Source organism: Periplaneta americana, chromosome 14 (assembly GCF_040183065.1).
Source record: "Periplaneta americana isolate PAMFEO1 chromosome 14, P.americana_PAMFEO1_priV1, whole genome shotgun sequence".
In the NCBI taxonomy this organism is placed as follows: Eukaryota; Metazoa; Arthropoda; class Insecta; order Blattodea; family Blattidae; genus Periplaneta; species Periplaneta americana.
In genome coordinates, this window is record NC_091130.1 from 82,929,665 (window position 1) to 82,954,402 (window position 24,738).

Genomic DNA, 24,738 nt, shown 5'->3' on the forward strand with positions numbered 1-24,738 from the left:
ATTTTCTCAAGGGCGATATAGAGGGATGCCAGCTCAGCACCTGTTGTCACCCCAGCATTTGATCCAATCACAACCTCCGTTGTTGTTCAACCAGCCAATCATACATTGTCTCTTCGAAGACATTTCCGATTTATGAAACAGAAGGCAAATACCAGCAATAATGCGATTTGTTGATTTGGCAGTCGACCAATTGGGAATAGCTTTAGATTTGAATTGGACCAATCGCGCTCGATTTCGTTGTCGACAATGTGAATCGAGGAAGAATGCAAAATGCACGCGGAATGAATGACGGCGTGTGTTTGTGATTCTGAACACGTTTTGTTCCAAACTAGACTGCAGTCATCTGGTATATATAGGTCAGTGGTCGTCTGTGACCGCAGTCAGGTGCAAAGAAGCTCTGCAGAAGTGGACCAACTATCAGCATCGTCATGAAGTCTTTGGTAAGTTAACCTGCAAGTTACATAGTATGTAATAGTTATGTACAGTAGTTCATTTTGTTCGTGATAACCTAACAATCGAGTTTGACTAAAATGATAGACGGAGCCCAGGCGTTGGTTAGACTTTTTTCTGACGAAAATGACTTGCAAATTTTGTGAATATTGCAGTTGGTAGAAGTGAAAGGGAACAGATTTTCTGACAAATGTTACGTTAATAATGTATATCATTTCTACTTCACTATCACAATAAAATAAAAAAACACAATTATGGATGTTCGTAGCGCTTTTCTTTTAAGGAACATGTTAGATAATATTCTAAAGGGAATAGTTCTAGATACAAAATCTTTGAACAGTATCCTTTCTATTTAAAAAATGTGGAGTCAAGTCCCGTTCTTGTACCGGGATAAGTTTGGCCTACTAGATCAGTGTTTTTTGAAGTACGTTCCGTGAACAAATCTAGGGGTTCCGCGAATGCTAAATGGTTTTTAGATGTTATTTAATGCTCACAGAATAGTACTATAAAATGCACGAAAATATAAATCAGGAATAATATGAAACTTCACCAATAAAAATTAATAATAATAATAATAATAATAATAATAATAATAATAGGCCTGTATTAAGTAATGGATTGCCAGGATAATCGACGCGACGGTTGAAACAGGGTATATTATTATATAGGAACGTTATATAGTCTAGCTAGCGTTAGCTTGGATTGCTATCACATTCTGTTCTCTAATTCTGAACATGTAATAGTACCTACAAGTAAGGCATAAATTTAAACAAAGTTTTATATAATCAAAATTTTTTAATTTGTTGTTTATTGTGAATAAAAGAACTGATCGACAGGAGATTCTTCTAGCATTACTTGATGTAACATGTAGGCTATTTGGTACCTAAACAACATAAATATTCTAAACATTGTAGCGGCAGTTATTAACACGCTTGAACTCTCTATAGTTCAAACATATTCCAGTCACAAGATTTTAAAAAAAATCTCACATGCTGTTTGCTAGTGACTCTGCGTATAGGTCTGAGAAAATTGAACGGTATATAGTTTTTTTACTCGTTCGCAGTTTTATTTGTCATATGTTTTCAAGAATTTTGGGACAGTAATTATGTTGTCTTTGATTAAGGTTTATGCTTCCAAAGCATCTTAAAATCGTCAATTTTTCTGGAAGGAAAGTGTATTTCCTTCTGGAATACCGTGACAATCTCTTGTTTCCATTCTTTAGAAAAACGTGAAGCTATTCGCTTTTGTCTTTCGTTAAAGCTATGTAATGAATAATCAGTGAGGGAAGTGGGGAAAAAAACCAGAGGCGGTATACTACCCCAAGATTTTCCTCTGGCATACCTCAATTTAAAAATGGCTTACCCCCTTCCTTACAACAAACACGTACATGATATCTATACTAATAATAAATCTGTAGGCGAAATTTTTCTGGTAATTTTCGATTTTCCAAAAATAATTGGTCCTAACATATATAATTAACCACTCTGAAACCGAAAAACGCTTTTTTGAAATTTTTGTTTGTATGTCTGTCTGTTTGTCCGTCTGTCTGTCTGTCTGTCTATCTGTCTGGATGTTTGTTACCTTTTCACGCGATAATGGCTGAACCGATTTATATGAAAATTGGAATATAAATTAAGTTCGATGTAACTTAGATTTTAGGCCATATGACATTCAAAATACATTATTTAAAAGGGGGGTTATAAGGGGGCCTGAATTAAATCTAAATATCTCGCTTATTATTGATTTTAGTGAAAAATGTTACATAACAAACGTTTCTTTAAAAATGATTTGCGATAATTTTTATTCCTTTGATAGGACTGATATTTAATGAGTTAAATGAGTTTTAAAATTAAAATACAATGTCATCTAAGGCGGTGTAATGAAATGAAAACAAATGACTACGTCTATAAGGGCCCTTGGACAACAACAATCGAAAGCTATGAAACATAGCCTACAGAGAATATTTCTGTGTTTGTATGAAGTAATATCGAAAGTTAAATTAACCGATTTGTATAATTAATTATTATTTCACCATTGGAAAGTGTAGTTTCTCTAGATGGACATAATGCTATAATGTTATTACAGTAACTTCTGAGTGCTCTCTGGACCAAAATGACCGCATTTTAATTATTAAAATACAATTTAGATTAAGAAACATGTTAAACGATTTATCCTTCTATCAAACACGAATGTTCTCTGGATCAAACGTGCTATTTTAGTTATGTAATTACTTGATATTTATTTCTAACGGGTGCAGCGGAGCGCACGGGTACGGCTACTATACAATAAATTGTTTCGTGCAGTCAGTAACGCGAATCTTTGAAGTTTACGCAACACATTAAACTTCTTAATAAAATAATTTCAAGTTACTTCAGTTATTTACTAGATTATTTTGCAATGTCCATTGAGACAAAATTTAAAATAATGTTAAAGCTTCAAAGTATCTTACTTAATTATGAACAAAAAGTGCAACAACAATAAAAATGACAGTCATTAAATTGACAACAGTGGCATGACAAGCTACAGACCACAGTCTTCTATAAATGAAATGTTATCGTTTTAAGCATTTCAGGGGTTGACTTATCAAATAAACGTTTCTAAATCACCGTTTAAATACACGTTGAATACAGTTCCAGAAGGCTGTGGTTTAGTTCTACGAAGGAAAAAGATAGTAGTACTCTTTTCTGTGAAGGAATGTATAAAAAAATTTTTATGGATCACATTTTTTTCTGTGACGGTATGTTATTTTTCACTAACGGTATGTTTTCTGGCATAGAAACTAGTGGCGGTATTCCATACCGGCGCGTACCGTCTCACTTCCCTCACTGATGATAATTATATACATATGTACAGTTTCCCTGGAAAATAATGAGACGATTGAATATTCCTAAGTCTCAGATGTAAGACACTGCGCATGATGGAGACCAGAGCACTGATACACAAGATAACGAATATTGAGTTACTTGAATTCAGGCTATTTGGTTTGTTACTAGCATCGTTCCGAAATTCACTTCAAAAACTGCAAAAAATATGATAATATTACGTAAATAAAAGGTAAATATATACATAAATCGTGTAGTTAAATCGACAATGGACCTTCATGACTAGATCGACACCCCGCACAGAAAGGAAAGGTTTCGTGTAGTTGCAATAGCTCAGACGCTAAGACTTCTGCATGTTGTGTAGAAAAGAGCAAGTTCGATTCTTAGTCTACATCAACGATTTTTTTTATCTACGTGTTTGTAATAGTGTTTCAATTTTATTCATGTTATGATTGAATGAAAAAGCACTGTTGCATTTATTGACTAATTACATATATTAATACTAATTATTAAATGCATCTGTTAAGTAACCAATTGCAGTATCTTTTGCAAAATCTGGAATGTTTAAGTTGTCAATAATATTTTTGTACTATATACTATAAGACGTTAAAAGAATTTGCAATAGATTTGGGATCCTCTACTTTATAATCACTGGTTTTAATGAAAAAAATATTTTCTTTCTTAGGATATCTACAAGTTTAGCTTTAATAATATTCCGAATAGTTTTAATTGCATTACCTGAATTTTGTACTTTTCTATTCAAATGTATTCTATTTCCCTCTCATAATTATTGATAAATTACACTGTACTTCTTGTAGTATTTAAGAACATGAGGATCATTACATTGAAACTCATTACATATATATTCTTCTTTTTAATACATGAGATTTTTAAGTCCCTGCGTTATCTACATTTTTTTTTTACTTTTGAATTTTTTCACAACATTGAGTGGAGAACATCCACTGAAGTGATTCTGAAATTAAGTGAAAAATAAAATACATTTACTCTTAATATCAGTAGTACCAGTAACATATACGTTTTTCCAAGATTTATTTTGTAAACATAAATGTAAATAATCACTAGATACAGCATTTACGACCCTTTTTTAGTTTTTCAATTAATATTATGAAATTGTTCAGTGACATTGGAAACACTTAGGATTTGTTTATCATGTTCAGACAAGCCATTGATTATAGATTCTGTCGAATAGAAATTCAGTCTAATTCTGTGTACAAAACTTTTTTTGGCTGTGCTACTTCAGCTTGCGAAAATTATTCTACGACTAAGGTTTTCAGTTTCAAGCATATCGTGTTGGGGGTGAATGTCTTACGATGGACCTGGCGTTATAGAACGCATCGAAGACCGGTTTAATGCGGGAACTTACGAGCACATTCTGGAAAATATATTCCTTCCTTCCGCTCGAGAACATTTTCCCGAAGGAACATTGCTGTTCCAGCAGGATAACCATCCCGTGCACTATGCCGCAAGCATTCGAAATCATTAATTGGCCCCCGAAGTCATCTGATTTGAATGCCATCGAAAATTTATGGGCGGAATTAAAAAAGAGAAGAATATCCACCTATGCCCACCGACGCCCTCGAAATCGAGACGAATTGTGGAATCAAGTTGTTGACACCTGGGAAGATCTCACCGGGGATCAGAACTTATTCCACAATCTCGTGACATCCATGCCGGATTGACTTAGAGCTGTAATAGAAGCTGATGGCATGTGGACAAGATTTTAAGTTAACAGGTCTCTTTTTGTTTCTTATGATTTTTGTTTGAGGAAGAAAACTTTTAACTTCCAAGTAAGATTTTTTTTTTACGAGGTTCAGCCCACTTGTAAGACCCAGAAATTGGGCATAAATTATTCCATATTTTTCGACAAATTAGACAGTCGAGAAACTCCGAAGAAATTAATTACACCTCAATAAAAAAAAGTTTTACCTGGGATTGAACACGAGACGCTTCGGTTATATAATGGAACCGACACGCTACTATATGAGCTACCGAGACAAGACACTGAGAGCAGCAGTCCAGAATGTAGATCTCATAGCAGGCACTTGCCATTCGGTATAGAGAAGCAATGACATTTTGTGACTCGAGCTATGTTGTGAAATTGTGGCCTTAAATAGCTATCTTCTTCGTGATCCTTATTCTGGTCCTTGTCCTTGTTGTGGTCCTTGTAACAATTTTTGTTGTATTATATACGTCGATATCAAGTGAACCGTGCTGTAGAACTTTAACTTCCGACGACCAAGAGTCGTCTCATTCTTTTTAAGGGTAACTGTACATAATAATGAACTGTGTTAAAATACAGATTAAACACAATAACAACTGGAGCAGATAATACAGGGACGTTGTTCGTGGTTTAAAATTATGAAACTGATTAAATACGTAAATCGTAATTCACCTTTCACAAATTCCCCGTTAAATTGATCTAATCAGTCCCCTTTACAAGCCTGGGAGGTTATTAAGGAATTTCAAGGGTATTAGGTAGCCTATGTGTCTCCCGCGCCGTGGCGTCGTGATATAAGGCATCCTTTCTAGGACTCTCGTTACGGAATGCGCGCTGGTTCGAATCCTTGTAGGGGGAGAAATTTTCTAATGAAATTTCGACCAATGTATGGGACTGGTATCCACCCAGCATCGTGATGCACTTGGGAGCTGTGATAGCCAAATCCGGTTGCGAAAGCCAGCTAAAAGCGAAATCCGGTTGCGAAAGCCAGCTATAACGGCTGGGGGGGGGGGGATCATCGTGCTAACCAGACGATACCTCCATTCAGGTTGGATGATGTCCACCTCTGCTTCGGCATGTGGGGGTGAGACCAAGAGCCGGCTGGTCGGTCTGTATCCTTAAAGGACTGTAGCGCTACGGATTATTATTATTATTATTATTATTATTATTATTATTATTATTATTATTATTATTATTATTACATATGTGTACCTAATACACAAACTATTGTTATGTGGCTTTATTCCGAATTAATTACGTAGGCCTACATCAAGTGAAACTTCACAATTTATTACTGAAGTCGGATCTCTCACTTTTTGGGATTAAAATTGCAGAAAGAAAAGTTCTGGCGTGTTTCTTTGAGCGCAAAATGAAAGGTTTCGTATAAGATATTCGTGAATGACTCGTCTAGTAGAAAATTAATTGCAAACAGAATAAGTTGAGGAAGAACTCAACATGCAATCAGGAATCGTGTGTCATCTCCATTACATCCATTATTTTAATAGTCCACTTTCCTTCCAGTAAACATATGTTTTTGTGTTAAAATGAAGATTTCTGCCTTTAGCGGTTTTTCATGAAAGTCCTGTCCTTGAGACTTCGATCAACACATGTCTGGATAACAACCACTAGCGCAATTGACTTGATTTAATAAGATGGAAGAATAATAATAAAGATATAATGCGTTAGACATGCTATCCTTTCTTCAAGAAAATTAATGATTTGAATTCCAGTAGACAACTGGGATATTAATCAACGAATGTAGTCTTTAATCTCTTTTCCCATAATTGCAGTGTATTTCCAGAGGTTTAGAAGTCCGAAGGTCTTCATTAAAATGCTTGTGATGACGTTGAAATCTTTATTCTAATTCGAAATACGACCTAATTGATTAATTATGATTGCCGACATCCTACAATTATATGTCGACCTCACTGACATTAATACATTGTATTGGAGCGTTGACTCCATGCCGGTTTTTACGAGGACAGATTACGCTTCGAATATATTAGCTAATTTCACGATAATTTTTCAGTATGTATAATTGCTGAGTCGCCCCTCATTTTGACGATTTGAACGCTTATTCTTCTCTACAACATTAATTACAGCACTGGAGTCGTTGCGCTGTATAGAAAGTTGTCGTCATATTTCACATAACATAATTAAAATCCGCGGCAGAAGTATTCGGGACGTGTAATTTAGCGCTAGTATTCTGCAGTCCGAACAACAAAAAAGTAATCTAAAGCCGATGAAGATTCTGGATAGGGAGAAAAGCATCATCATCTCACGTACAAGCGAGTCCCCTCCGTGCCGCAGTGGTTGTGAGTTACAGAGACGGCGGAACTGGTCTTGTTAGCAGGTTTCAAGCTGTTCCTCTCTTCAGCAAGACTATATATATATTTTTATTTTATTTTATTTTATTCTATTTTAAATCCACCACCAACAGAAGCAAGCTTCCAATTATAGGTGGCTTACATTGATACTTAAAACAATACACAATAAGAAAAAACAAAACAAACAGCACAAACGAAAGAAAGAAAGATACATAATAGATGCTAGAATATAATATTGCAGTTAATATAGTGCCAAATATCAATATAATAATGCAAATTTTTTTCAAAACTAGAGTAAAAAACATAATACACTTATTCATAATTTAAATATCTAAGGAAATACAATGCAAGATGTCGAGGACGAAATTTGTGACTTAATTTCAAATGAGGAAATTTATAATAATGATACAGATTTTGAGATAGACAATGCTTATGTAAAATATTTGAAATAATTATGTCCACATTGTTTCTGCAGAAGTGGAATGAAGTTTTTCTAGAAGTAAGGCTGTGTTTTTCTAGCAACAGGCAATGATTCTCCTTTGAAAATTTGAAAATGTGGCTTTGTTATTCACTGCAACAATATGTGGTATGAAAAATTATGTAAAACAGAAACATAACACACCATCATATTAGCATAGTGAAATAATAAGGCTGATACTTGTCAACGTTATACTAGCTGTATTTTCTACAGACAGAAAATAAAATGCCTTTAAAATAGTGCAATTTTTCTTTAACAAAGAAAATTATATCTTTAAATTTTTCTTTAGCAGATAGTTGTGTTTCAAAGTCGAAGGAGTGGCTTTCAATCACCCAAATGCCGAGGACTAACTTGCCGTGATGATAAGCATGAGTGCAAACGAACGAAAGAAACTGGTTAAATCACCCCAACTCTGAGACGTACTCAAAGTTAGAGGCGCACGAAGCGCACTGGTAGTATAACGGCATATATTTCTTAGGCCTAATGATAAATATCAGGAGAATTGTCACATGTGATGAAAAATGGATATATTACTTTAACCTTGACACCTCAAAACATTGGCTAGATCTCCGTCACCCAGCAAGTCGTTAATCAAAAATGGTTCTGTCCCGAAGTAATGTTATGTGTCTGATGGAATTTTGAAGGTATGGTTCATTGAGAATTTATTCCAAACGGACATACAGTCGATGCGGGACTTTATTCTCAACAGCTAGAACGAGTTCATGAAATTTTGAGAGAGAGGTACCCGGCGTTCGGGATTAGTTAATCGAAATAGAATTCTTTTGCAACAAAGCAATGCGAAACCCCATACCATTCAAATAACCATGAACAAAATCCAGGAATTGGAATGTCTCGAATTCCTAACACACCCGGAATATAGTTTTCATCTTGCGCCTTCAGATTACTATATATTTCTGTCCATGGGTCACTTCCTGCGTGGAAGAAAATTAAAAAAGTGTAAGTCGTTGAAATGGATATAAGTAACTGAATTTTTATCATATGGTGAAGAATGGCTAGAACCAAGAAAAATTCTCTCCGGGACCGGGACCCAAAACCCGGATTTTCAGCTCTACGTGCTGACGCTTTATCCACTAAGTCACATAGGTTAACAGAGAGGTAGAACTTAAACTGAGGAGGATTCAATCGGGCATCGGGACTGGAATCCTGTGTGGCTTAGTGGATAAAGCGTCAGGACGTAGAGCTGAAAACTCGGGTTTGGTTCCCGGTACCGGAGAGAATTTTTCTCCGTTCTACCCATTCTTCACATATTTTGATGCAGAATTCCTGCACGGAAATATCATATGTACTTCGGTACATCATAGTCAGGCTTAGGATCCGGGACACTTTAGCAACCAATGTACGCACAACTTGACTATAGAGTTCCTTGAATGTAATAGACAGACATACTGTGAATGTAAACAACGACGTCAATGTGCTGCGTTATATTCTACAGTTAATAGTACAGTCTAGTGACGGTGGAAAATGAAGTAGGATACATACCTCACAAGTTTTCATGTCCTCGGCGACGTTGAAGGCGTTAGGTGGCAAAAAAACCGGACCGACTCTTGTAGCTGATTTCAGAGCCTTATTCACAGTGACAGGACGATAGACTGGTAACTAAGACTTTCGTGGTTCGAATCCTGCCTGGGAAGGAAACTTTGTTTTGTTCCTTACTTACTTACTTACGGAGACGGCCTCCAGATATGGAGGGTAGCTGCGAATATATTGAATAAGCAGTCGTGGACAGCCGATAAGGGGTGGTCCTCCAGCTTGGGGGTTGGGCGAAGGGCTAACAACCCATCACCGTAAAAAAACAGCTTGTTACGTATCCCTATAATTGTTTTGTTCCTTATTCAAATTTATTCCCAATACTTTTCGATCGCAGCGATATTTTATTACTTAATTAACATATTATTCCCAGAACATGAATTTTACCAGCTTATTTTCTAATGGCTTTCGAAATGGGCTACGTCAGCAGACGAAACTACAACAGTTTCAATATATTACTCGCTGTCTTGTGAATGCGGGCGTGGCATGCACAGTGGCTCATTTCGGGGACTTTGATTATTCCGTCGGCCGGATTTTTTTCCACTACTGTACATACTTGCAACTAGTTCGAAAAAACTTTTCACTATGAATTGAAAATGCACTGTGATGGCCTGAGTTCGTTTCGTAGGGAGGTACGGATGAATACTGCATTTCTGATCACGAACCGGATTGTACACTAACGCACAGGTAAACAAAACTCTACGCGCAACCTCACTCCATCTATACTCCGTTGCACTGTAACTTCACTTCATTCTTAAGTTGTTTCGGATTCTAAGCCTGATCATAGAAATATGAATTCTTATCACATATAAGAATATAATTATAATAACAACTTTCATGTGTTAAAATAAAGAAATAAGTTTGTAAATTACCTAGTTGACTAGTTTCAGCTTTGTGTCAGCCATCTTCAGAATTAGTGAGGCACTTGCATCTTCCTGTTTCTTCTGTTGTTTTTATATGGTAGTGTAGAATCAAATAGGGACACAACTAAATTTCAGAACATACACAGAATTTCACTTCACACTACCATACACAAACGCACTCTCAGCTAAACTACTTAAGAAACCGGAAGAAGCAAAGGACTTCACTAGTTCTGAAGGTGGCTGACACAATGCTGAAACTAGTCAACTAGGTAATTTACAAACTTATTTTTTTTTATTTTAACATATGAAAGTGGTTATTATAACTATGTATATTTCTAAGTGATATAACGTGTTAAAAGTGTGTAATCATGATGTGTGAAATCTTATATAAAATCAAATTGTCGAAAATATATTTCCTAGTTGTGTGAGCATTGACATTTCTTTAATGATTTGCTATTAATTCCAATTTCATTCTCAGAAAATTTGTATATATCACTACCATCAGATGTTACATTCATCCTCGAAGTGATATCCTCCATCTCTACAACACAAAGCCCAAGTTCCCCGTAGTTCGTTTTAAAGCCGTCATGGAATGTACAAAAACCAACCCTTACTCTCCTTTTGTTCCGATCTACACGACGGTGTAAAAAGCTACAGATTACATTTGCGCCTTCAACTTGGATATTTAACCTGAGGACTTAAAATTGTTGCGGCCCACTGAACTAGAAAATTGGTTTCGTAATCTGCCAAGAGTTACATGAATGTAATACATCAAAACAAAGCCTCTCTATGACAATCTAGCCATCTCCTCGTGCATGCCTTTCCTCCTGGATTCTGCGGTTTTTGTCAAGGATACAGTTACAAAACTAATCCTACTCACCAAACCACTCGAGGCTGTCTCTTCGCGATCCACATATTATGCAAAAGCAATCACCTGTCTTCTTATAGAAGCCGCTGGACACGTAATACTAATAGACAACCTCGCATTACAACTTATTTCCTTCAAATCTTTTTGCTGCCTCAAGTTTAAGATTGTCTTAGTTCGTATGTTCTTATCTGACTGCCTGTCTGCCTAGGACAACTTTACTCATTGTCGTGCCTTTCCACTTGATATCGTGCGTATAAATTTGTTTTTCATTATACGAAGTACAGTATATCAGTTATTCACATTTTTCTGGAAAACTATTCAAAATATATGAAAATGGCATTTGACTTTTTTGTTGGTCTTTACCAAAGGAATCGTATACCGGAATAAATTACATTACTTTGTAGGCTATGTGTACACATGCGGAAATTATGCGCACGAAATATAAAAAAAGTAAATTTTACACGAAATAAAGAAGAAAATGTCAGTGCATTTGAAACCAAAGAAAACTATTTTCTTCGTGATTTTTTTATTACGTACAGTATACTGACAAAACTGTAGAAATTTTTTTTTAGAAGGAAATATGATTTCCTAAGAGAATTATTTCTATCTCAAGTTTTGACCTCCTCCGACCAGACGAATATGCTGGTAGGGAACGGTCTCCCTTTCTTAAAGAGTTAGCGGTTATTAGTTTGTGACTCTCTTGTTATGCGTAAATAAATTTCCTGAAGCAATTGTTTAACATTATCGATCAATATTTACTTAAGCAGCACAACTCATAAATGAAATCAAATATCTCACTTTTTGGCATTATAAAATGCTGTTTGTGTGCCTTCTTACTTTATTAAATTTCCGCTTCCCGTTTTGAATCGTGGCGCTGCACAATTCTTAAGATTTACATTGTTCACTTTGTAACTTGTTTATGAAGTGAATGATTACATTATTTTTATAATCTATTGGTTGCTTAAAAACGGTTGGATTTTACCGGAAAGTGATTCCTATTTCTTTTAGTAGATGGTGAACTTAGTACTGTTCCCAACCAAACGGTCCGTGGATCAATTCCCGGCGTGGGCCGAAATTTACTACTATTGCACAGGACTGGGTGTTTGTCCCTTGTCTTGCATTTGTCCTGTGACGTTTCCGCTGTTGCTTTGCACTGAATTACCACACAGTCAGGGTGGCCAGCCATGTGAGAGAGTTTAGTGTCTGTTCAGTGAAAGGCGAGGACAAACATCTGAGTGTTGAAGTAACACGTCACGAAGATTGAGATTGTGAACTTATTTTTGTATAAAATTTCTCAGAAATTGTTTAATTATTTCAAATTATTACCTTACCTTCTGTAGCTTTATTAACTTCTTAAGGAACTTTGCAGTCCAGACTAGTAAATTCCGTTTAACTCACGAAATGCATGTAATTTTTTTTCCACTCCCACATTTTACCATATAAAAATATATTTAATAATTTTACATGATTTGACGTCAGGGAATCATCGTGTTTTGAATATATATATATATATATATATATATATATATATACATATATATATATATATTGTTGCTATGCACCTGTTGAACGAAACTTATTTTACTTATTTTCCTAGGGAAGTAATATGAATTATGTCCAATAATCAGTAGCAACCAGCATTAGACCTATCACAGTAAAATCCATTTACTTCCCTAAAAGCAACCTATTAATAGCATACTTACAGCAGTGAGAATGTAAAAAATGTTTATTCACTAACGAACTCGTGCACAGTAAAATTATGTATGTCTCATGATCGTCTTTATCACCTCGGGCAACGTAAACCTCGGGTCAGAGGCTCTCGGGTGTAACATCGTCGGCCTAGATATAAACAGTTTCATTGCGCCCTTCATACATAAATTACTGTTATTCAAGAAAGCTGTATTATCTAATGAAGAACTGTATTTTGTCGATTTTTATTGAAATTTAATCGAGGTTGAAAACTTGAAATGTAATTTCCACATTCTTATACAGGGTGTTAAGAAGTATCCAATATTTTAGGAGATGCTAGTTTGCATCAAAGCAAGAAAATAATGTCTAATAAGTATGGGTCCTGCAACACATACTTTCTGACATCTGAACACTTGTTCATAGGAGGTGCTCAATGTGACGTCCATTCCAATGCATTCCTCTGCTCCTCGGCGTAAGAAATCACGCATTCTTTGAAATTTGTTTTAATACGTTAATAAGAAAGTCCTGATAATGATCCCCAGTTAATCTCTGTGGTAGCACGTATGGCCCTATTAATCTATCGCCAAGAACGCCTGCCCATAAGTTGAGAATGGTGCTGATGCCTTGTTTCTTCAGCTGCATGGGGATTTTCATCAGCCTATACATGCTGATTACGAAAATTCACAACATCATCTCTACTGAACCCCGCTCATATCCGCAACCAGACTTTTGTTTTCAGTATTCCTTGCGACGTACCATTACTCCATGCCAAGGGTGTCAACTATGATATGATTATCTGGTAGTCTGCTGTATTGTAGGGCAGGAAAATGCATTGCCATAATTGGACGTTACATTGAGCACCTCCTATTAACAAGTGTTCAGATCTCAGGAAATATGTATTGTAGGACCCATGTATATTAGACATTATTTTCTTGTTTTGATGCATACTATCACCTCTGAAAATATTGGATACTTTTTCTTAACACCCTGTATAGCGTAATGGATATGTGTTCTTGTTTTCATCCATCGTTATTGCTGGGTTTGCAATGAAAGACCTGCCCTTGGGCAGAACGCTATGTATGTATTAGGCCTCATCTAAAAGTAATTTAGCGATCTCGATGTCTTCGATGTCCTTGTGGTTTGTACTTTGTTACATAAATGTAGTTCTATACAAAATTGTTGCTTTTTGTCTTAAAATTTATTGTTTATGTTGGAGATCATAGTTGCATTGTACGGTATATTTATTCGCCAATAGTTAGTTCAGAGGTAGGCCTACCGTATTATTCTGCACCCCTCTTTTAAAAATCTAAAATTTGACAACCTTAATTATACAAATATTGAGAAGCTAAATGTCATACAGCAAATGAACTCAAAGTCTACTTTCGGCACTTTACAACACGTAACAAAATGGACGAGAATCGATTGTCCAAACTAGTCCTTAATTAAAAACAAAGTGTAAGACCAAAGACAAGATTAAGGGATCAAAATCATTTGAATTTTTAGACAGAACTGATTCTTAAGGGGAGGACGGATGAGAAACAACATTGTTACTGAATTGCCTATATCTTTCACATTTTTGAACCTAGGACCTTTAAATTTGAAATATTAGTTTAAAAAAGGGTTTCCTTTGCCTTCAATTTTTTAAAGAATCTATGAATATTAGTTTTTATTTTTCAAATGTTTCATTAAAAATAAAAAATGATGTACTTTTTTCTAAAAAATTTCCTAAACCAATATATCTAAAACTTTGCACAGGTGTTACCAATACCTAAACTAACATTTCCCTGCAACAAAATACTTTATTTAGGCTTTATATTATTTAAAAAAAATATATTAGGTATAAACACTTCTTAAAATTTTTTCTAAGTTTTGTAATGTATAAAACTCACAAATATTAAAAAATCAAAATTTTGTTGCAGGAAATTATAGATAATACAGTTTTAAGCTTGTGTGCAAAATTTCATAATTTCACTCCTAATGGTTGGAGAGAAAAAGGTACATAAGAAGCACTAAAAATGTAAGTTACGGAAAACGACGTTTAAAGTTGTAGTGCTATTTATCTACTATCTCACCTCATACAGTGCACTCAATGTTCTCCATATCCATAAGGAAGTAGTAACACCCACAGCCTTTCTAGCACTGCTCACATAATTTGCCTGTTTAAATTCCAAGAAAATGTCTATAACACAGAAACTCCAAAATGGCTACTGAAAGAGGAAGTGGCACATTGCGCCTCGCTGTGGTATTTAAATTTTAAAGACCGCTTAGGTCCTTCAGACAAGCAAAATATTTCAGTATTTAATACAGAAAAGTATGTACTATTTATTAAAGCTATAAAAAAATTTCATTTTTGTCACAATTTCGCGTCTGTTTATCATTAAGGATATGTGCTGTGTACATTGAATTGTTACCGTCATCTAATCAATAAGTTTGAGCCTGGAATATGTAAGAATGCGTAAGTTTACTTTTTAGCGCATCCTCAACACATGTGACGTTGCAGGTGGCAGTAATAGTCTTGTACGTCGCGGCGGCAGGCGCCCAGCACCTGGCCTGGCCGTACGGCACCGCCATTGTGCCGGCTGGTGCAGTTGCGCCCGTTGTCGCAGTCAAGGAGCCATCCACTGTAGTCGTCAAGTCTGTGGTGGATAACCCCGTGCAGATGAAGGGTCTGTTCGGAGTGCCCGTCTCCAGCATCTACCAGTACCCACACGTGGTGCAGGTCGCCATCCCCTCGCAGGACACTTCCCGCGGCATGCCGCAACCCGTCGAAGATACGCCAGAGGTATGCTACAACAAGTGTCCCACAAGTGCTAGTCTTTAGGTGTTCTATACTATACCGGGTATGGAATATTCCTCAAGTACCATTTTAATTTAATTAACTCTCAAGGTACGCATATTCATAAAAAGATGCATAGGAAGTAAAGTTTACGACTACATAATAATAAATATAGGCCTGTATTGATTCTTTTAAATTATTCTAAAAGTATAAGCTGAAATGATGTGATGAAAACCTGTGATGTTCCACAGGAAATGGGACCTTAGAGTAAAGAAAATCCAAATTCACTTTTTGGCATATTCTCATACAGGATTTCATGCTAAATCTATAAGGCTTTTCAGAAAGTTATTGAACTTTGAATACACAGTTCTAAAATCACTCGTTTTCAGTACGAGAGGTGAAAGTTTGCCAATATTGAACTTTCTTACCTTCACCCAATTTTAATTAAAATTAAATGCAAAATGCATCTCCTCATTCGGAATTTAATGCTGGACTCATTTGTAAAGTTTAAATTTTTGTAGAATGATCTTAAAAGCTGTATAGAACACTTCAAAGTTACTACTTTCTGAAGAAATAGCACAATGGAAAATATAGAAAATTCCACAAAGACAATCTTATTTTAATAGCTTCATTTTGTATTGAATTAACAAAAATGATAATTTTGAAAATGATTAATGTAATTTAACGAAATAATAATAATAATAATAATAATAATAATAATAATAATAATAATTTATTAGTATATTATTGTAAAAAAAATCTGTAAATATCCAGGAGAGTATGAATAAAGAAATTAAAATTGAGAACCAAATAGATTAAGAAAATTAACAAACTGAACATTACATAAACTAATCTAAATTAACAATCAGTCAAACTGAAATCAGCCTAACGTAAATTATTAATAGTAAGTTAAGGAAAAGAAATAACTTCGACATCACTCACAAAAGATTACTGACTGCATTATGGAAGATAACGCCCCTTTTTTCAATTAATGTATTGCAAGTAAGAATCCTTCAAATAAAGCACTGCACTTATGAAAACTTCTTTTTTACCATCTGTTGGTCAATTTTTGAACTACTAAGTACTTATAGTTGTTCAAAAAGGATGTAGATAGCGTCTGCTATAAAAAAAGTGAAAATAGCATTCTCCCCTCTTGTCGAAAATTGGTCGTAATGTAAAATTGACTTCGGGAAGCTAAGGTCCCATTTACTGTGGTAGGCTATGTCACATTTAGAGAAACAAAGAATACCTTACACGTTAGGGACGCTAGCGATCACCGTACAGAGCGCGATAGTTCTTGAACAACAAACCAATTTATTTTTCAGTAAATTTACTATTTTCAGTGTTCATGATACTTAACAATTCGTATGTTATTTATGCCAGATAGTTATGTACATACTACGTATTAATTTGATCTCTCTTGTACTAATCCTCGAATGAGAAATACTTTATATTTTTCACTTGCACCTTATTATAATTTGCAGTATTAAACATAACATGAAAAATGAGTTAGCAAAACAAAAGCCATGACATTCGTAAGAGTCTGTTCTAATGCAAGTTAGACATAAATGAGAAAATAACTGAACAGTCTATGAGTTACTAATATTTAGGAATAGAAATAACTTGCAATAGGACTTAAAAATTAGAATTATAAAACGAAGCTGATACAACAGCTAGAATGCCAGCTTAAATAATACAATATGGCGAATAAATATTTGAGAAGAAAACAAAAGTACGAAAATATATTAAATCCGACGCAAGACCAATGTTGACATGCTGCAGAGAAAGAGCGAATACTTTAGAAATCAAACAGATACTGGAAACAACAAAGATGAACATCCTTAGGAAAATAATAGGCACGATGGAACTGGGCAAAATAAGAAGTAAAACCATTAAACAGTAATGCACGATTCAGCCGATAGAACGTGTTGGTTGACAGATGAAGGCAAGAAAGAGAAAACGCATATCAAAAGCGACAAAAGGTAAAATTGTTAAAATGATAAAGAACAACATACCGAAAGGAAAACGAAGTGCAGGAAAACCTAACAAAAGATGGATCGGCTCACACTCTGTTTAAAGTACCTAAAAAAACAGGGATTTAAATGTTGAACCTTCCTCTATCTAGTGATGTGCCGAATGTGTTTCTGCCTTTTATAGTTAATTTGAAATAATTGTTTGAAATATGCTCCATTATTTTGAAGTGCTCTGTAGCTATTAATATGAATTTGTATGAATTAATTACATTGTATCTACTTACACTATACAATACACAACAATACAATTTATGAATTTAATAAAATAATATAAAAACCGCCTTTTATAATTCAGAAAAACGAAAATTCGACTTATTTGGATTGTATACTAAAGGATTTCATTTAGGTATGTCTTTTGAAGACAGTAATTGCTCAAGAAAATAAACTATAAACAGTAGATACCTATTAATGGAGAAAAAAATTCGTTCCGATACGGGAATCGAACCCAAGACCGTAAGCTTGGCGCGCTGAGTGTTCTTACCGTCTGAGCTATACCGATACCTGATCCACAATGCCGGCCGAAATCTTCTCCTTTGTATCGTAAATGGCCTACTACCTACAATGTCCTGGGTTCGATTCCCGTTGTCGGAACGAATTTTTTTCCATTAATACGTGAAAACTACATAAAGTCATTAATTACACAATATTCAATAGAGGACTGCGATATCCTCATATAAGAATTTACTGTATACAGGGTGATTCACGAGGATTTACCGTCATTTACGGAGCTTATTTCTGAAGACATTTTGAGCAAAAAATGTAATATAAACATAGTTCCTATTCTCAATATTTTCAGAGTTACACTGATTTAAAGTTGCTTGTAAAATGCGTTTTTTCTTTAGTTTGAAGGTAAAATAATAATACAAATAGAGAATGAACCATTCAGAAGTATTATTTCTTTAATAGGCAAGTATTAGGAAGCTAAAAATGTGCTGTGAACTCCTTAGTTGCTTCGTACAGACATCTTTTTCTATTTTTAACTAGAAAATTAGGCTACATTATTCTTACGCACTTATCACAACAATTGTTACAAATAACACCACTTCCACAAGTTTACAACACATTTTAAAAAATGTCGTCCGTTTGAGTACACTTGGCCGCACGCTTGTGAACGGCACTTGTCGCTCTATGTAACTGCATACAGCTATCTTTGATTTCCGTAGCGCTCGCGCTGGCTGCTGACTGCACGCTGACCAAGATCACTCGTTCACAGCAATGCGTTCCAATAACGAAACGTAACCCTGTTAATATTGAGAATAGGACCCATGTTTATATGACATATTTTGCTCAGAATGTCTTCGGAAATAAGCTCCGTAAAGAAGGTAAATCCTCGTGAATCACCCTGTATAAACAGTAACTTAATATCATTAGAAACATAATAAAGGAACTAGATTGTTATGAAACGTATAATGCGAAAGCATACGTGATCTTCATGCTAAGTTTTATACATATATTATGCACTCTGTAAATGTACATATAATTCAGCATATTTATGATATCCTTTGTAATCCCCCCGTACCAGTGTATGGCTTTTAAAGGACATTTCTAGTGCGATAATTTGAATGGATCCCTTCTGAACTGAACAGTTTCACGGTAGATGCTTTTAAATATGTAGGATTATCTCACGCACGTATTTCTCACCTTTCAGTTAAAATGAGGGTAACACCTCAGCGGTTAGCGAGCAGGAGATTGCTCAAATACCTCCATTAATGCCAATTGCTGTCTGGGATAATGATACCTGCACTGTAAGACTTCTATCGTTCCGCTTATGGAATGAACTCCCGCCCTTCTCATACTCCAGCAAGAACCCCAACCACCCATTTCGAGTGCTATGAGAACGACCGCTAAATAAGGAAGATCCAATCCAGTAAAAAGCGGAGGCATTGACCAGTCGGCTGAACTGGCTTTATTTCTTTTCCCTCCAAGAGCGATTACGAAAGAAGTTGCTTCCAGTCGGTTAAGGTACCAATCTTTCGTGAACTGCTATCTTTCTCCAAATACGGGAGTGTCAGGTAGACGAGTATATCCGTCATACGGCTTGAGGAGTACATTTACATGCCCATAAAGAGGCGATTCAGTTATTAGTCTTCAAAGTCTAGTCAAGACGTAAATTGTAAGAAAAATAGTCGAAATGTTCCCTATAATGTTTCTAGTAGGGGAGGGGCTGGCGAGAGATGTTTTATATGAATACTTCAGTTTCTTGAGCCATTCTTATTTAATTTTTGTGAATCCATGGTATGTATATTATGGAGAAGAATGAAGCGTGTGAAATGGACAGAATAGAAATGAAGCTGTGGTAGAAAGAGCGGGTGAAGAAAGAATAATGCTGAAACGGATCAGGAAGAGCAAAAGAACAAGCTGGGTCACTGGCTGAGAAGAAACTGTCTGCTGAAGGATGCACTGGAAGGAATGGTGAACGGGAGAAAAGTTCGGGGAAAAGAAGATAGGAGATGATAAAGAATATTAGGATCGAACGCGGAAACTGATAGGACTGCGGAAAATAGGAAAGATTGGAGAATTCTGGGTTTGCAGCGAAAGACATATCTTTGGACAGAAAAGTATGAATGGATGAATGAATGAAACTCGAATATGAGCGAAGCTTCTAGAACGATAGTGGTTTACTCTCGGATCTCATTCGGCCCTTCGAAGTGATTTTTGTGATCTTTCTGGATATGTAACATAGCCTATTGTGCACACAATATTCAGTTATTGATAATTTTACTCCATTCTTACGAGCCCAGTAGGAGACCTAAGTAGGAAATTACTATACTTTTCAATAGGAAAATTGAACACTTTTAAATCTATCTAATTGATTCGACAAAGAAAACGATAAAACAGAGTAATAAAATGGAGGGAAAAAGTAGACCAGGTATCGAATTGCAATTACTTGAGCTGAAAGGTACCTAGCCACCGACGTGTTCTGTTGGTAACAAAGAAACTCGTGTTCTGAGATTGCTCTTAGTTTTGTGTTAAAATTCCTTGGACTTATAACTTGGTTTGGTTTCTTCTTAAGTTTTCTCTCCAACAGTGAGGCGAATAACAGGCAATCCCATGGTGTTATCACAGTCTAGTATATACAGTCACGAAGCTTGAGTTTATGAGGGTACTAGGAACAATAGACTGTGCAGGTACTATTTTGCATTGTCTGTGATGAGGCGATAGTAGCGATCCTAATGGTTAGCAACTGTCTATGGATGCATATTTCTTACATATTGAGCTTCGTGACTGTATATACTAGACGGTGGTGTTATCTCGCCAAAATAACAGAAATTACATCTACGCTAGATAATCGCGGTGTTCATACAACATCGTTAAATAACCGAATACAAGACCTACATTTCGTGCTGAAAACTAAATCTACTTGGAAACTTAAATATTCAAGATATGTGAAACTGAAACAATATCAGAAAATAAGAACCACAAAAGATACCAAAATAAAACTGCACAAAACATTGGCTATCCGGAGTCTGACTTAAGCAAGTGAGAACTAGACAAATAGGACCAAAAGAAAGTAGAATCAACACAGGTGAAATTTGTTAGACTTAGGACTTCTGAACACAAGGGAAGATAAAAATACGTGACATCTACAGTATAAACACGACCATAGTGTCTTCGTAGATAGATTACAGTAACTACACCAGAGAAAGAAGAATTCTGCTAAACTACTGAATGAAAAATAAATGATTTGTAGATCACCACAGCATGGCGCGTCCTCAGGTTACGGATAGAGGAGACGGCTTTCCTGTAGCTGCGAATACAGGGTGAACCAGACTTCTACCGACAAACTTTCACAGGTTGTTCTGGGATGTCGTTTGCATGGTGATAAGTATGACCGTGACATCGATATATTTGTATTAGTCTGAGGTGAACATACGACGCCCCGGACAGAATGTAGTTAAGTACAGGCAGCGGAAGCGAATTTGACACACCTAAGCAAGCACGTTCCTTGTTTTGTATACGATTATTGCGTATTATAAAATCAAGACAATACATTATTGCATAATAAGGTTTAATATCGGAAAGGTCTTAAATGCTGGTGAGGTTGCGAAATCATACTTAAATTGTCACAAATGTGGTAAAACATAATTCTGAAAAGTTTTTTTTATTTATTTTATTTTATTGTATTTTATTTATTTATTTATTTATTTATTTATTTATTTTTGTATTTAGAGTTTTGCATTACAGTTTTAGAATTCCGAAAACGTATATGGCATACAATTTTGCTTTCTCTATATTTAACACTTACATTAATTTGTTTAGCATATCTAATCCGTACTTTACTTTTCTTGCATGTTGTTCGCTTGTTTCGGTTCCTGCTGCAATAAACAACAACATTCATTTTCAAAGTTTCAAATGAAAATGACCGCTGAGCGTCGGATAGTATAACCTTGTATGCGGAAAAACTGCGTTCAACATCGACTTAAACCAAGGGGGCATATGTAAAGTATTTCATGTTATCAATTTCATTTCTACATCTCACAGTAATACAAAAAACGGTGTTTTCAATTCATTATGCAAAATTGCAAAAGTTTTGTCAGATGACAAGTGCGATTGTTATAAACTTGATGTAGAAATGAAATTGATAATATGAAATATTTTAGGCCTACATATGCGCCTTTGGTTTCAGCCGATGTTGAACGCAGTTTTTCCTCATACAAGGTTATACTATCCGACACTTGGCGGTCATTTTCATTTGAAAATTTGAAAATGAATGTTGTTGTTTATTGCAGCAGGAACCGAAACTAAGCGAACAACATGCAAGAAAAGTAAGATACGGAATAGATATGATAAATAAATTAATGTAACAGTTAAAAATAGGGAAAGCAAAATTGTGCGCTATATACGTTTTCGACACTCTAAAACTGTAATGCAAAACTCCAAATATAAAGAAAAACATCTTTTCAGACTTATGTTTACCACATTTGTGACAATTTAAGTATGATTTCCAACATTTATTCTCAACCTCACCAGTATTTTAGATCTTTCCGATATTAATCCCTATTATACAATAATTGTATTGTCTTGATTTTATAACACGCAATAATCGTATACAAAACAGGCAACGTGGTTGCATAGGCGTGCGTCAAATTCGCTTCCGCTGTCTGTACTTGAAACGCCGACTACATTCTGTTCTGGATGTTGTATGTTCATACTAATACAAATATACCAATGTCATGGCCCTAGTGATAAGAGGGGTTCTGAGAGATTACAAGGAAAAATAAAAAAGTAATGAACTAAGTTCTGAAGTAGGTACTGTAATATCATAAACCAACAAGACAAAAATTACATGAGTAATGAAACAAAGCTTGGAACAAAACGTATACTTGTTTGTTAAACACTTCACTGTACAGTGCACTGTGTACTTTTCACTTCGTTTAAAGCAGCTGTTCAAAATGTCGACCGCCATGATCTCTCAGACTCCAGTCGGCATTAAAATGGATCTGGTTGCAAGGATTCTTGCAGCCACCGAAGAAGTGCTCCAATCGCTTGGGATGCTAGAGCATATGCGAAGTCCATGCTGCGTCTCTGTACAGTTTGTAGAGATCATGGCGGTCTACATTTTGAACAGCTGCTTTAAACGAAGTGAAGAGTACACAGTATACTGTCCAGTTCTACGTTGTGTAATTTTACATTAAATTCATATTTCTATTTTGCTTTGCAGGTAAAGAGCGCTAAAGCCTTGTTTGCCAAGGAATACGAGAAGGCGGCCATTGCGGCTGCACTGGCACCGGAAGTGCGTAGACGCCGCGATGTGGCGTCCATCTTGATGAAGGAGACACCCGCCAGCACAACGCACCTGCGCACGCCCATGCATTTGCCCTGGCCCGTCATGTCCTACTCCTCCGACCCCACTTGGATGTCGGGCCACCACTATACCCTGCCCGTTGTCAGCTACTAAGTCACATCAGTCGTGGTCTACTTTATTTGTCTTACTACCGCTGCCGTGTTTAGAAGGCTTATAAGAATGAAGGCTGCCCTTCTGGTCCGTTTCCAATAGATAATATTTAAATAAATACATTGCAGAACTCAGTCAGTCCGTACATAAAATATCGACAATTTTCCATTAAATTTAGCGCTGTAACTTATTTTCTGTTTCAGCAACTCGATGTTTTTTATAGTCTTGTTACATTTTCCTTATTATTTATTTCTTTTCTTTTAATCGAATTTGGTACGTTGTCATAAAAAAGACTGTTTTCTTATTTCAGTCCCTGCAATAAAATTCTATAATTTGTCTTGATTTGATTTTTTTACGCTATACATTTATTTATTGCTTGATCAGAAAACAAAATGTCATGAAACCACAAAATGGCGTCGTCTTTTAAGATATTGTAAAATGTAAGCACGACTTGAATCGAAAGTCGTAGTAATTACATTATAATATCGAATTTACAATCAGGTTACTTGGTGACAATTATTCTTCCCTAATAATTTTATCTTTCACTGAATAATGAAGAAAAACACCAGGTATCTATCGGAAATTACTGAAATTAAACTCTTCGTGACTAAACATCACTCCTGACATCTGTTGGTATTAAAAGAAAGTAAAACGTTTCTCATTTTTTCATTGTCATGCGTGGGCATGAACGTGATATACAAAGGTCAACAATTGAAAATAACTCTTGATTTCCACATAAGATGGCAGCACGGTATATTGTAGTTAGATAAAATAAAGTTGGTCACGGTTTGATCAGCAAATCACTCCCATTCCATCCCCGGCGTCCAGATTTTGTAGGTAGATAGCGTGACGCGAGCTTGCAACCCAATTTCGTGACATGCTTGCACCAGTATGGGCGACCGGGGAATATTCAAGGATTAATCGTGGCATTATTTGACGAGAGAACTGGTTTACACGTGAGCTACAGTCTGCAGTGATTACGAAACAAAATATGTATTTTCTTCTGCGATTGGCGATTTTCGTCAGTCTATCATTACTTTGCAGTAATCATCAAGCGCAGCTGGTGATAGTAGAGGTGATAACTTGAGATGAAACTCCCAGTCGTGTAACCATAATACTTAAACATCACTCATACAACGTATTCGTGATGCTCTTGTTTCCTTCTGAACTGTATTACTGTGTCCTGCCTTTTTCTTTGTACCTATTTTATATCCAATAATTGGAGAATAAAAATATATTGCAGTATGATA

General features: G+C 35.6%; 1 protein-coding gene across 1 annotated transcript; it reads left to right on the top strand.

Moving 5' to 3' along the window:
* Window positions 1-213: 213 nt before the first annotated feature.
* LOC138713517 (uncharacterized) lies at window positions 214-24,738 on the top strand. The gene is made up of 3 exons (XM_069845686.1): window positions 214-440; window positions 15,284-15,565; window positions 23,255-24,738. Exons 1-3 carry the CDS (start codon window positions 429-431, stop codon window positions 23,489-23,491), a joined length of 531 nt encoding a protein of 176 aa, XP_069701787.1. The 5' UTR covers window positions 214-428; the 3' UTR covers window positions 23,492-24,738.

Coding starts and splice junctions, on each gene's coding strand:
- LOC138713517 (XM_069845686.1), top strand. Junction 15,566..23,254: donor CCGTCGAAGATACGCCAGAG/GTATGCTACAAC, acceptor TTTGCTTTGCAG/GTAAAGAGCGCTAAAGCCTT.